This window comes from Caretta caretta, chromosome 7, assembly GCF_965140235.1.
Source record: "Caretta caretta isolate rCarCar2 chromosome 7, rCarCar1.hap1, whole genome shotgun sequence".
NCBI lineage: Eukaryota > Metazoa > Chordata > Testudines > Cheloniidae > Caretta > Caretta caretta.
Genome location: NC_134212.1, coordinates 19,495,636 through 19,510,166, shown reverse-complemented (window position 1 = coordinate 19,510,166; position 14,531 = coordinate 19,495,636). Strand labels below are relative to the sequence as shown.

Genomic DNA, 14,531 nt, shown 5'->3' with positions numbered 1-14,531 from the left:
GTGCCGGATGCTTCAGAGGGAATGAACAAAACATGGCAATTATCAAGGGATCCATCCCATCTCGTCCTGTCCTAGCTTCTGGCAGTCAGAGATTTAAGGACACCCAGAGCCTGGCCACTGATGGACCTATCCTCCATGAATTTACCGAATTCTCCTTTGAACCCAGTTATACGTTTAACCTTATCGACATCCCCTGGCAACAGCTTCCGCAGATTGACTGTGTGTTGCATGAAGACGTGCTTCCTTATGTTTGTTTTAAATCTGCTGTCTATTAATTTCATTTGTTTACACCTGGTTCTTGTGTTATGTGATGGGGTAAATAACACTTTCTTCACTCATGATTTTATAGACCTATTTATGGTGACCAGACGTCCTGTTTTTAAAGGGACAGTCCTATACTTAAGCCCTCCTGCAGGTGTCCTGACTTTTTCTTAAAAACAGGCAAATTGTCCCATATTTTTGTTGTTCTCCCCCCCGATAACTATTGGCTGGGGGTGGGGTGCAAACCTGGTGGTGGGGCAAAGATGCAATGTACTGGGCCAGCCATTCCCCCTGCAGGTCTGCCGGTGCAGCCCCTGCTGCGTGCTGGCTCTCAGGCAGCGGGGCCCCGCCCTGTTTCTGGTGGTGGGTAGTTATGTTGCCTCTGCTGCCACACATTGGCATTGGCCCTTTACATTCTCCCCCTCTCCCTGCTTTGCCCCTTTGCCCCCCCAGCCCCACTGTTCCTCCATATCCATCCCCCCCACGGAGCATGTCCCACTCCCAGTGCTGGGCGGAGAACCAGCCCCTGGTAAGAGCTCTCAGCTCATCAACACCCGGGCCGGCAGGCTCCTTCCTTCCCCCACTGCCTCTGGCTGGGCTGGCGCCCCAGAAAAGCCCAAGACCCTCCAGCCCAGGGTGCTGGCCAGGAGGAGCCAAGCCCTGCATGTGCCAAAGCCCCACACAGCGCTGGCATGGGGAAGACTCTCCATCCCTCAGCTAAGCTCTTGAGTGGCAGGGAGAAAGCGATTTCCAGCCTCTTCATGCCCTGAACCTGCAGGCTCCACAGAAGCCTTTGTTGCTCTTCTCTGTATTTTTTTCAATTCTAACATATATATTTTCACATGGGGGGACTGGAATTGTATGCAGTATTCAAGGTGTGGACGTACCATGGATTTATATAGTGCCATTATCATATTTTCTGTTTTATTATCTGTCCCGTTCCTAGTGGTTTCTAACATTCTGTAAGCTTTTTTGACAGGTGCTGCACAATTGAACAGATGTTATCTGAGAACTAGCTATGATGATGATACTTGTGTTTAAGGTGTACTGTGCGCATCTAACCTAATGATAGAATTGCTGTCCTCTATACTAGCAGCATAATCAAAGATACCTTTGTGTGGGAAACCATGGTTTTGAGGCTTTGATGCTATGTATGGACAAAGAGCCTTTTATTCTAGAACGTCAGCATGAAATAGTTTCTGAAACATTTCTGAAATAGTACAAGCAGTAAGGTGTCTTTCACTCCTAAACTATTATGGCAAAAGAGATTGCACAGTAGCTAGTACTCTTTTACTCGAGTAGTTTGTTACTCCAAGCCCAAGCTTTGATCTTATTAGGCCTTATGGCTATTTGGGCGGTATGTATTGGTCAGCACTATTATTAAAGTTATAGCCAGAAAATACTTATGCAGGTGTTAGGATTGGGTAAGGGTGGTGATGAAAAATTAGCTACACTGAGGCACTTTTTGATGAGTCTCTGAACATGCTGCCCCATATAAAGTAGAAGCATGTGAAGAATTAATGGTTACAAGAATAGAGCTGATGAATACATTTCCTGTGTACCAAAGCATAAAATGTTCTGCAGGTGAGCCTTTCTAAATACCATCTGTTAATGGGGGTGGTGGTGGAAGGTTAAGGAGAGGTGGCTTCTCTCCCTCCCCCTCCCCACCCCACAAAAGCATGAAGATGGTTAATACCCTTCCAAATGACTTAAAGAATTGCCCTACCAAAACTATAAGCATTCAGCAGATTTGTCCAAAGAAAATTAGGGACAGGTCTCAGTAGATTTTGAAATCTAGTCACATGAGTATAACATAGGATTGTGAGCATTCCAGAACATGGATTGTCTGCATTATATTTTTACAGGGCTAAACACATCATTGAAACTTAATGTAACTTTATTTTTGGCTTAAGTAAAACCTAGTTATTATGTACTTTGCTAATTTATATACACAAATGGCAATCTCTCCCAGTTAGTTCAATAGCACAGTTCTGTAGTAAGATTTTCTATTCCTGTGACGTCAATACTTTCACACAATAAACTAGACTACTTTTATACTATAGTCTTCTAATGTAGTTTAAAATACATATTGAATTAACAAAGTATATTTTGTGATTACCTTGGTTTTTATAATTGTTTACGTGCTAATTTATAAAATTGAGTACTGTCTCATCATAAGTATGAATAATTAACATAGTGATAAGACTTTGTATATATTTATATTGGTTTAAATGGAAATGCTAAATATTTGCTTGGTTACAGAATATTTTATTCAAGTATCTCTACAACTTTAACCTTAACACTCCTCCCCTTGTTTGGAGACAGTTGTTTTCTCATTTTACAGATGGGAAACACTGAGGTACAGAGGTTGACTTACCCCAGGTCTCTTTGGAAGAGTCTGGCATCATTGATTCAGCCAGTCTTCTGTCCCTTACTCTAATAACTAGGCAGTGTTCCTGCCAAATCTGCGGCTATGTCTATACTACATAGATTGTAGGATTGACACTCTGGCAGTTGATGTACCGGGGATTGATTTAGCGGGTCTAGTGAAGACCCGCTAAATCGACGGCAGAGCGCTCTCCGTTTGATCTCGGTACTCCACCCGGAATGAGAAGAGTAAAGTAAGTCAACGGGAGAATGTCGCAATAAGTTGGGCTGGAGTTGGAATTGCGTAACTTTGGTCGACTTACCACTGTAGTACAGTATAGACATAGCCGGTAACACAGTTCTTTTGTGGTGAGTGAGAGAGAAGGGGCTCTACGAATTCATATGCAGCACTTTCCTGGTTTTCTTACTATTTTGGATAATTTCAAGAATAAGTTAAGAGAATTTAACAATTTATGATGAAAATTATGGGAAAATAGTCTGGCATGCTAAATACTAATTTCTTCATGTATTCCAATATTTTTTACATTCACAATGTGGAGGTGGTCTGAAAAATATTTTTATTTGGCTTTAGATTCCTTTGCTCCGCTTTCTCTTCTCTGTTCCCATTTAAGCTGTGGTTTCTGCTTGCAATAAGATGCAAGATAGTGAATTGAATCAGCTATACAACAAGGGAGGGAGGGGCCCAGCCCTCCCAACCCCTGACTGGAGCTGGAAATTTAGCCCAGTTGCTCCTCCATCCTGACAGAGGGACAGCCAGGCCAAATTTGAGTGGTGCTGAGCCTTCATGTGCCAGGTCGCTATGCCCCTTAGTCATATTTGGACTGGCTGCCCCTCTCTCAAAATGGAGGGGCAGCTGGACCAAATTTTGAGTAGTGTTGCAACCCCATGCACCTGCTTGGTCCCCGCCTTTGCAGTACTTTTGGCACCCGTGGGCACCAGGCAACACCAGCTCCCAGGGAAGAAGTGGAGGGCGGGGGGATCAGGAACCTCGAGTCCCCAAGAGGATCGCAGAATTGAATCTGGGCATTTGGTTTTTCTGGGGAAGCAGGAAGAGGGTGGGGTTTGGTACTTCCAGAACTACCTGACCTCTAGAAGGGATGGCGCTCTTCAGGCTCATGGACTGCCTCTCTGGGTAAGAGCCTGGGCTGGGTTTGGGGTGCAGAGATCATGGCGCTGGGTGCAGAGAGGAGAATTCAGAGCTTCGGTGTGGGGGAAAAATGTGGAGCTGGTTGTGGGGCAGCAGGAAGGGAGTGTCTGGATATGGGTGCAGGGGGGAAAGAGTGTAGGTCCGGGTGCAGAGGCAAGGGGTGGGGGTCAAGGAAGTGTGTGGGGCTGGGTGTAGGGGGAGAAGGATGAGAGGGACTGCTTTGGGGCCCCTACTTAAGGGGTGGCACCTGAGCGTTAAATGGTATGAGCTCTCTAACCAAGCCACTGTGGATTAGTTCTCTTGATTCCTTGGTGCATACTGGCCTACCCTTTCTATTTCATGAGATGTAGCCACTCCTGAGATTTTTACCCACTTCTGAATTTTCAATATGGTACCTAAAAGAAGGTGGGGCACACATTACTTATGCTGCAGCCAGTTTGTTACCTCTCACATCTGCAGTGGTTCGAGTTTACTAAGGCTTTCTGCCTCTGTTCCTTTCATTTAATCCTTAATCCATTTTGGCAGCACTCCCTTTGTTTCTCTCATTCTGAGTAAACTAATCTCAGGTGTTGTGACAAAAGTTTGTGCAACCCAGACTGCTTTTGGGTCCCTGCTTCTCCTGTGTGTCTCACTTTGGTAATTTAAACACTAGACTTGCAGCAAGTCTTATCTTTCATTAATCTACATGAGGGGTGGTACGTGTCCTAGAACCTGTGTGTCCTCTGCTCAATATATTTCTTACTGACTTTTCCCCTTTTACCTCTCTCCCATTAACTGTCCCACGTTCTTCATACATAGGTAATAATATTTTTATAATCCTCCCCCTGACCCTTTTCCCATTTAATGTAACTCTCCAATCTGGCTGCCTTCAAATTCTTCTGTTGTAGCACTGTGACCAAATACACCTGTTTTGCCAGATATGTAGTCATTTCACTATTTATTTGTTCACACAGGTCAATTCACTCACAGTTATGCCCATTGCCAACTTCCTCTGAGAGTTCTCCAAACCACAGCTCTTTAGAACATTACACCTGTTTTGGTTTCTCCCAAATCCTCTTTCTGAAAGGATTACCAGTTTTGTACACACCCACAGTTATGCCTCCTATATTAGTTTGCTGCTTGATTCTGTTAAACAGTGAACCCTTTTGTCTTAATCCCTCTTATCAACTGAAGCTGTTTACCAGTGTTCCTATAATACTGTACTTTACCGTACGTGTCTATGCCTTCATACTGCCTTTCCAGCCTCACTTATTAAGCTTTATGCTTTGGTACAGAATCCCTTTTGGGCTAGCTTTTTGGAAATAGACTGGGCTTTTTCTTATCCTTTCTTTCATTTCCTAATATTTTCCCTCCCTGGGAGCAACTAAAGTGCACTATCTCCAGCCAGGAGACTGGATAAGTAACTGCATAAAATTGCTGCCCAAATCTAGCAGTTTGCAGTAGGATCTGCTGATTTAGAGTGAATATTTTATAACCTGTTAGAAGCAAAAATAACAATAGTGTCTTGGCTAATTGAGCTTGGCTATTACACTGTTGAGGGCCCTAATAATACCTAGCATTTGCAACATATGTGACACTACAAAATATTCTGCAAAAATAAGGCAGAATTTTTTATTTTTTCATGTTGAAAATAAAGGAAATTATCTCTCCTCTTTATCCTGTAGTTCTATAGTGGTCTTGCTCTTAAGCTGTTGAGTTATTTGGAATCACCTTAAGCTGTTTTTCAGCTTTTACTTGCAAGTGTTTATATTTGTGAGAAAGGAGAAATATATTGGGAGTAAAACTTAACCCTCAATGCAGCAATCTAACAACTAAATCAAAATTTGTTGGACCAAGAAATTTGATCTCTGCAAAATATTTTGCGAATTTAGATCTCAGAAATCTGTCTGACTTTTGATGTAGTGATGTCACTGAACACTCTCTTAAAAGCAAAGTGAGCAAAGAATGGAGGGAATGGAATGTAACTCTTCCTCTCTGCAGCAACACGTTGTGTTTTGGAACAATCATCACCAGTAATATTTGATCTGTTACAGAAAGAAAAAATTGCCTCTGATATGCATCTGATCAGATTGAAATGGGACAGGGCATCTCCATTTGTGCCCCCCCCCCCCCAATAGGCTGAGATTTTGACTACTTCTCATGAAAGAAACCATCTACAAGCTGAAGCTTTTTATTAAACCAGTCCCTGTGGAGGTTTTTGTTCATGGAAAATGCATGCAGGAGAAAATTTATGGTTTCTAATGGAAACTAGGAAATATGACTTATCCTTACCAGAGTCAAGAAGGGGAAAAGGCGAGCAACTGTCACAATATAAATCTCCAAATCAGTCTTTAGAACCTGTGGAAAGTGGATTCTATGATGTGAAGGATGTGCAGAATCCTAAGGTTCTGTCTACCCACTGAGTTCTATAATGCCTTAGCATAGCTGTCCAAAGTTTTAATTGGCAAAAACTGGACAGTTCTTATAAGTTATGGTTTGACTTTTTTTAAAAACTTAATGGAAGTTGAACTTCAGTACAAAAAAATAATTTGAAGTTAAAAGGCGTACACGAAAAATATTTAAGAAAGACCATATATTTGAATAGCAGGTCATGATTAATTTTTATTGGTCAGAACGGTGTGGGAAGCATAGACATTACTCTACTTTCATGCACATCAGATTTACAAAATTACATTAGTTTTATTTTTTCAGTCAGGAAACTACATTTAAAAAGAAAAATAGTTATTTGCAGTTCAAGTTCTTCAGCTAAGATTCAGGGAAGGCTGGGTAGCCATGTTAGGTGAACATACTGACCTTTTTTATCTAAAGAATCAGTGAATCTTTCTCTGAAGAAATGTACTCTACTGCAGGCAAAACATTAAAGCAAGTTAAAGGAGTATGGGCCGGATGAATGGACTATATAAGGTGGATAGAAAGCTGGCTAGATCATTGGGCTCAACAGGTTGTGATCAATAGCTCCATGTCTAGTTGACAGCCGGTATCAAGCGGAATGCCCCAAGGGTCGGTCCTCGGGCCGGTTTTGTTCAATATCTTCATTAATGATCTGGAGGATGGCGTGGATTGCACCCTTAGCAAGTTTGCAGATGACACTAAACTGGGAGAAGTCGTAGATATGCTGGAGGGTAGGGATTGGATACAGAAGGCCCTAGACAAATTAGAGGATTGGGCCAAAAGAAATCTGAGGTTCAACAAGGACAAGTGTAGAATCATGCACTTAGGACGGAAGAATCCCGTGCATTGCTACAGACTAGGGACCGAGTGGCTTGGCATAAGTTCTGCAGAAAAGGACCTAGGGGTTACAGTGGACGAGAAGCTGGATATGAGTCAACAGTGTGTCCTTCTTGCCAAGAAGGCTCACGGCATTTTGGGCTGTATAAGTAGGGGCATTGCCTACTTATGACATGATCATTCCCCTCTATTCGGCATTGGTGAGGCCTCATCTGGAGTCCTGTGTCCAGTTTTGGGCCGTGGAGGGCTACAAAAATGATTAGGGGGCTGGAGCACATGAGTTATGAGGAGAGGCTGAGGGAACTGGGATTGTTTAGTCTGCAGAAGAGAAGAATGAGGGGGGATTTGATAGCTGCTTTCAACTACCTGAAAGGGGGTTCCAAGGAGGATGGATCTAGACTGTTATCAGTGGTACCAGATGACAGAACAAGGAGTAATGGTCTCAAGTTGCAGTGGGGAAGGTTTAGATTAGCTATTAGGAAAACCTTTTTCAGTAGGAGGGTGGTGAAGCACTGGAATGGATTACCTAGTGAGGTGGTGGAATCTCCTTCCTTAGAGGTTTTTAAGGTCAGGCTTGACAAAGCCCTAGCTGGGTGATTTAGTTGGGGATTGGTTCTGCTTTGAGCAGGGGGTTGGACTGGATGACCTCCTGAGGTCCCTTCCAACCCTGATATTCTATGATTATGATTAAGTGTAAGACAACTAGTAACTGAAAAATCCAATGGCAAGAATGTATATTAGAACCACATCAAACTGGGGGCCTAATTCTTTACTGTGTAACACTGGTTTTATGCCAGTGTAAATCCTTTTAAGTCAAGATGTTTTCCCTGAACCGTTTTACTTTTGAATTGTTCATATTTGTTCTCATAATGTGTTTTTTGGGTTTTTTTTCCATTTTCTGTCATCCTACTTCAGTGATCCTGGTGATTCTTTTCTTAATTGCCTCGATAGCAATGTGAATCTGAGGTGTGATAAATCAGTGGAGTACCCCCAATTTTACTACAAGTGCTGTCTGTCTTTGCAGCCTTCCACTTAGTGCTAATGTATTCGTAGAGCTTGCATATTTTTCCCCTCTAATTATAACGCTTATGGAAAAGTGCATAGTGGAGGGCACTGAGTATTGAAGTCTTTAGCTGCAGAATAGGTATAGCATAGGTAGCAGAGGTGCTAGTTCCCCCACACTGTCATGGCACATCTGTAGCCCTTCCAGGACAGGTGAGACGACAATTCACTCTGAAGGTCATTTAATCCTTAACCTCTTTGCCAAGACTGCCAAAAAGAGGCTTTTTGTTGGGATCCTTCGTATGAATCTCCTTCCCATTAGCAGTCTGACTGAGGGCACCACATTCAATTCACATACATCTCCAAAGAGTTTTAGGATTAGTAACAGCCTTTGGTAGTTACTGATCACGGTTTGATTTGAACTAGTGACCTAGGAATGAAGGGACAGATTTTCAAAAGACCTCCGGTTTGATTTAGATCCCAAAGTAAAGTGGCCAGATTTTCAAAGTACATCCAGCCACTCTTGTTCATCTCTAGGTCACTAGTTAAAATGTAGCCCAGATGGGTAGTTACTACATATTTTTAATAATCCTAAAGCTCTTTGGTGACCTACATGAATTGTCGAGTGATGGTTAGTTAGATTAGTTTATTTTTTTAGTTTTATTTTTTTTGTCAGGTTCCTAATGGACAAGTAACCATATACAAAAAATTTCCCCAATGATAAACCTCTTTGGTAGTCTTGGAAAAGAGGCCAAGGATTGAATGGGCCATAGAGACTGAATTATCCATTCTCCACCTCACAGGGATACTAGCACCCTTGTTCTCAAAGGACTTGGTGTATGCTGATCACTTTTGAAAACCTGGATGCTTCATGTAGGGGTCTAGATAGAATCTGAGCTCTCTTGAAAATCTGCTCAGAAAAGCACTACCAGTTCTCTGAGCCACCCAGTCCTCTTTTCAATGCTGTTTTGGTAGCAAACATACATCCTCACATTAGGCTTGTCATTCTCTTTCACCTGAAAATGGTAAACAGATTATCAGTGTACTTTTTGAATTGTTCAGATGTTAGAAAATATACTATCCTTTCTTTCTGAAAGGAAAACAAGGCAGTATTGGCTGCTTGAGATGCAGCAAGTTCCACTAAGTCTGGACCCAAAATCTTTTAAAATCTCTTGCACCCATTCCATTTTAGAGCTGCCATTCAAGGCTCCATTAGCAAGTCTTTGTAAAGAGGGCTCAAGCTTCATAGTTTAGGCTTTGTCTAAACTGCCACTTTACAGTGCTGCAACTTTCTCACTTAGGGTGTGGAAAAACAACCCACCCCCCACCCCCCAGTGCTACAAGTTTCAGCGCTGTAAAGTGGCAGTGTAGACCATGCACCAGCGCTGGGAGCTATTCCACTCCCCACGGTAAAGCGCTGCTGCTTTTGTCTTTTGTCAGTTTATGTGCTTCCATCACTGGAAAATGTGTGGGGGGAGGGCAACACAGTTGCCGTAGTGGACTTGAAGATATCTGTTGTGATTCATGGCAAAGCATTGTCATTGGACTTAACAAAATATCAGTTCAGACAAAGTGACAGGCACAGAAGCTTAATAGATAAATGAGCTGAAAAGTGGTCTTATTTCAAATGGCAGGGGAGCCCAAAATAAACACTGAGCAAAGCTGGTTAACTTGTATCCAGAACATTTTAAAAATAAATAGAAGGGAAAGAAAAATGGCTGCACACCAGTCTGTTCTTGCAGACTCTAGCTTGAAATCTAGCTATGCTGTGTACACATACATACCAAAGACCATAAATTCTGAGAAATAGAGAACAGTCCTTCACAGGAACTTCACAATTAATCTTGTAAGACTTAGTTTAAACTTCAGTTCTAATTATCTCTCTTGGGCTACTTTGAAACAGTTTTAGAAAGCTCAGCCTATTCCTGGTGCACTTAATCTGTCTTTTAAATTTAGTTTTAGAACATGCTCATTTTATATCATTCTTTCCAAATATATACATTTATCTCTTCTAAGAGCTAGACGTCATGTCCAATTTCTTTTGCAGCTTCTATTCAATGGAGGGGATCCTACCAGTCAGCCATGCATAAGGACAAGTGATGGAGGCAAGTATCAAATGTTTTTTACACTTCTGAGCTATTTTTGCCAACTGCTCAATTTGAGCAGCTTTACTTCGCAAAGCTATTATGAAATAACTGTCCGATTGAAGGAATATTTGAATGCATTTTGAGATGTAATAAGGAAGGTGTTGTAAAGTGCTCAGTCAAGTCTTTGACAGCATATATGGATTTATTACAAAATTAATTTGATGTGTTGCCATCTTTCTTCTCTAATTAACCAGATTTGCAGACTTTTGAGAGAGATACTGAAAGGGTTTGTATTTAATTTCCTCCCAAAAGGACAATGTGAAGGTTGTTAGGTGAAAAATTTGAGGTACTTAAGACAAGATCTACAAAATAGATGTTATCTAAAGGTGATCACACCAAACAACACTTGTGAATGTTCAGTCAAATAAAATGCAGTGATTAACCGTGCTGGTATTCACAGTCTTTCATTTGTGTGTGTTTGGGAGAGCAAGTTTTTATTTGTTCCGGGAAAGTGAAGGCTAGCCACAAGTAAATAGTTGTAAGAACAAATGCATGTCTTAACTATTTTGAAAAGGACTTTTTGCCCAACAGTAGGTTCATTAAACAAAAATACAAAGTTAGGCAGGTAACTTTCAAACAGAAAAAGGGACTTCCTTATGTTTGCCACTAAGGAACCAGGAACAAGTCAAGGCATTTTAGTAATCCAGTCATAAATGCACATAGAGAATACTTAGTGACCAGTTTGCAAACAGACTGTGTGCAAACAAGCTTTATTCATCAAACTCTGTCAAACTATTTTCAAATATAAAAAGATTAAAATCATCTATTTGTGGTTAGTTTGTAAACAGAAAAAGGGCTACGTTGGTCAGGTAAGTGATTTTCACCAAATAATTCATGTACCTCTAGTTACGGGTGTTTTAACTGATCAACAAAGCTACCAGCAGTAAGCTATTAAATGTGCCATGGCAGAAGATGATACAGATATTATTTAGCGAATAAGTTGGCCATCTTTGTTCAACAAGGACTGCCTGAATAATGAATATTTTGGGAATTCTTAAAGTAAATATGGAGGTATGGATCATATGTCAAGTTATACGTTTAGTATGCCACACAGTTTTGGGGGCTCTCTTGTTAACCACTGGGATTTGTTAACTGAACCATTTTGCATGTTGAATGAAATGGAAAATGTTTTCTAGTTTTGCCTTTTCTTCCAAAATTCAGCCTGAATAGAGATGTAGATTTGGACTGGGCCAGCTGCAGGAGGGTCCCCTTGCGGTGGCTGGGCTCCTGCAGGGGTCGCCCGCTGCTGGCTTCAGCAGAGGTTACTGAGCATGCTGAGTTCGTGTGAGCATGCTCAGTACACCCTATGTAGCAAATTCAGTCAGATAGCAGTTTTTCATACTACACGGCGGCTGGTCAGCCGTGGAGGGCGCCCAATGTCATGGAGGTCACTGGAAGTCATGGATTCTGTGACTTCTGCGACCTCTGTGACATAATCGTAGCCTTAGTCATAAAGACACAGGTCACTTGAGAAGGGTTTTCTTAAGCAGTTCAAACAAAGCCATTGGGAGTTGGAGCTCCTAGATTTTACTAGCTCTGCCACTGAATTACTGTATGAATGTGGTCAAGTCATTAACCTTTCTGTGCCTCAGTCTGCCATTCAGTCTAAAATGCGGTTATACACTTACTCCCAAAGTTTTTGAGGCTTAATGCTTTCAATATGCTTTGAAATCTTCAGGTGAAAAGTACAACACAAGAAAGTATGTTTCCTGTTAAATATTGTACTTTATTTTGCCTCCATCTGCTAAGGCATCCAAGAGGAGGAGTTTGATGCAGCTCATTTGGTTGGTCTTGCTGTGCTGCCTGCTATAATTTTCCTTGGAATGTCAGTTTAACCCATTGTGTTATGTCTAAGGTGCACAAAACTGAGGGAGATCTTGGATCATAATCCCTTCTCAATCCAGCTATGTTAAGATTAAAATGAATGTTCTAATAAATCCTAAACATAGGTTGCATTTTAATAAGATCATGGTTTTTTCATGCTGTCTCCTGCCAAGATTGAGAGCGGACTTCTGTGATTTGATGTATATATTTATAGAAGCACAATCAAAATCTTCTCCCACAAGAAAACAACCTCCAATTTCTGTGTATGTGATCTCATTAACTATGGCAGTAATGTGAACCTTCCCACACTCACCCCAGCCCCCATTAAATATTCTGCTTTTAATATTAAAAGATCCTCTGTGCTCCCTTCCTCATCCCCTTGCTGCATTCCTCCTGCAGTGTGTTACCATCTTAGCACTCAACTGCAGTCAGTGTTGTGTGGGCAACTCCCATCTGAAGCAAGGGGGGAGGTGGGGTTGAGACTTGCTGGGAGAAGCTGAACACTTTCTCTTCTCAAATGGCTGAGCTAGAAATGTCTGTGCTGCTGCCTCTGTCTGTCTAGTTACTTAGTAATCTGCTTTTAGAAAGGCATTTTTTGTTTGCTCAGATACTTTTATAGACCAAATTATACCAGTTACGCCTAAGTAGCTTCCCTGTCCCCACTTGAAGGCAAGCTTTAGCATCCAGTTACCTGTAGCCTTGATGGATACTAGTAGTAATGAGCCATTCCATGGTGTATTTGATTGGAAATAAACAGCTGTGGTTGGTAATGAGCTGTGGACTCATTACTCTGTTTTCCAGTATATCTAAAATATGATAGGTGTTAGAACAGCTATTACATTTGAAGATCAGATCATTGATCAGACAATTAATCTTGCAGTGGCGATTAATCTATTATGACATAACTTATGTAACTATGAATATTGAATCCCAGTGACTCAAGTTCTATCAGGTACTGTTCTGGGCTCTATTGCATGCATTCCCTGTTTTTCATGAGAAGCATTTTTAACTTTTTTCTCACTTTCCCCAGCTTCACCTCCTGTCCTGGACATTTTCTCATTGATAAAGAATGAGCAGTCCTTTCATAGCCTCTCTGTTCTGCAGACAGCATACATGATTCTAATATAATGGCTGAAGGATGCTTGAACAAAAGAGAGAGACTTTAACAGCATGTTTTCTGTATTGATTTTTTTAACCTGCTAGTTTCTGCATGGATGTGTAATATTGGCTCTTTTGTTTAACATTAGATAAGCATGAGACCTCCGTGGCACAGCTGCATGTGTAGTCGCTCTTGAAGCAATTGCACACCTAATTGGCTGACAATCTTGGCATTTAAAAAAATACATAAAGACAGGGGACATCTGTGTTTATGAATTGTCAAATAAACGTGTTGGGTGTCATCTAATGGAGCCTTCTGGCAGTGAACAGATCTATGATGACCCTGATCCTGGAGGCAAATCCCAAGATCAAGATACCAAAAAACAACACGAATCTGAGCAAAAGTTGTCCAAAATTACTCATAATGCTTTGGAGAACATTAATGTGATTGGCCAAGGCTTGAAGCAGCTTTTCCAGCACCAGCGCAGGAGGTCTTCAGTGTCTCCACATGATGTGCAACAAACTCAGGCCGATATGGAGCCCGAAATGGATTTGGAAAGCCAAAGCACCTGTACTGAAATTGATGGTGTCTCCACCCACCCCACAGCTCTGAATCGAGTGCTTCAGCAGATCAGAGTGCCACCTAAGATGAAGAGAGGGACAAGCCTCCATAGCAGGCGAGGCAAGTCGGATGCCCCAAAGGGAAGCCCACAGATCAACAGGAAATCTTCCCAAGATATGCATTCAGGCCGGCCCAGGTCTTCCTCCACCACTGATACTCCTATTAACCTGTCTGTGCTGGAGATGACTTCTGTTTGTGTAGCTGGTGAGGAGGCCACAGCAGCGGAGCGGGTAAGTTACCCAGACCGATCTTTATTTATTATCAGTCTACTTCTAGGTTTTGTTAAACCGTTTGAATTCTCTTTTAAAGCAAGTTTTTCTCTTGCCATAGACTAGAGCTACTATGTAAAATAGCATCTTCACCAGTGGAGCAAGGAGCTTGAAAAGATTCCAACATTACGTCTTTTTTTCTCAAATGATGTGTGACTTATTTTATGTGCATTTGTTCTCCAGAACTGGAGAGCTACACTTAGTGCATTATATTGGTCATGTTGTGTTCCATAATCAAAGAAGTAATGGTGGTGACAGCAACAGCTGTTCTAGTTCTACCTCTTGTTAGCGTCTGTCATTCTAGACTGCTACAGCAAATCTTTATTTAGTAAGTTGGGTAACTCTTTGGCCTTCTTTATATTACAGAAAAATTGACAGTTTAGTTTGTGTGAATGGAACTATGGATCCATCCAAGTAGACTCTGGATGTTGAGAAACTATCCCAAAACCTGGGTTTTTAGTGAACTCAGTGTGGGACTATATTTAAGATGTTTTCACGCTGCCATGTAAACTGATTGATCCTGTTTAGAGCAGCCAGGAAGCTGA

The 14,531-nt window shown here is 41.6% G+C and overlaps 1 protein-coding gene across 5 annotated transcripts in view; it reads left to right on the top strand.

Moving 5' to 3' along the window:
• Positions 1–14,531, top strand: part of TMCC1 (transmembrane and coiled-coil domain family 1) — a 207,871-nt gene that overhangs the window by 32,769 nt on the left and 160,571 nt on the right. For 3 of the 5 annotated variants that reach the window (XM_075130289.1, XM_048857205.2, XM_075130291.1), the window contains 2 exons: positions 10,074–10,131; positions 13,245–13,947. In XM_075130289.1, the coding sequence (XP_074986390.1) occupies positions 13,402–13,947 (546 nt within the window). In that variant the 5' untranslated portion in view covers positions 10,074–10,131; positions 13,245–13,401. The remainder of the gene's footprint in view (positions 1–10,073; positions 10,132–13,244; positions 13,948–14,531) is intronic. The other 2 variants (XM_048857207.2, XM_048857212.2) reach the window with 1 other exon arrangement.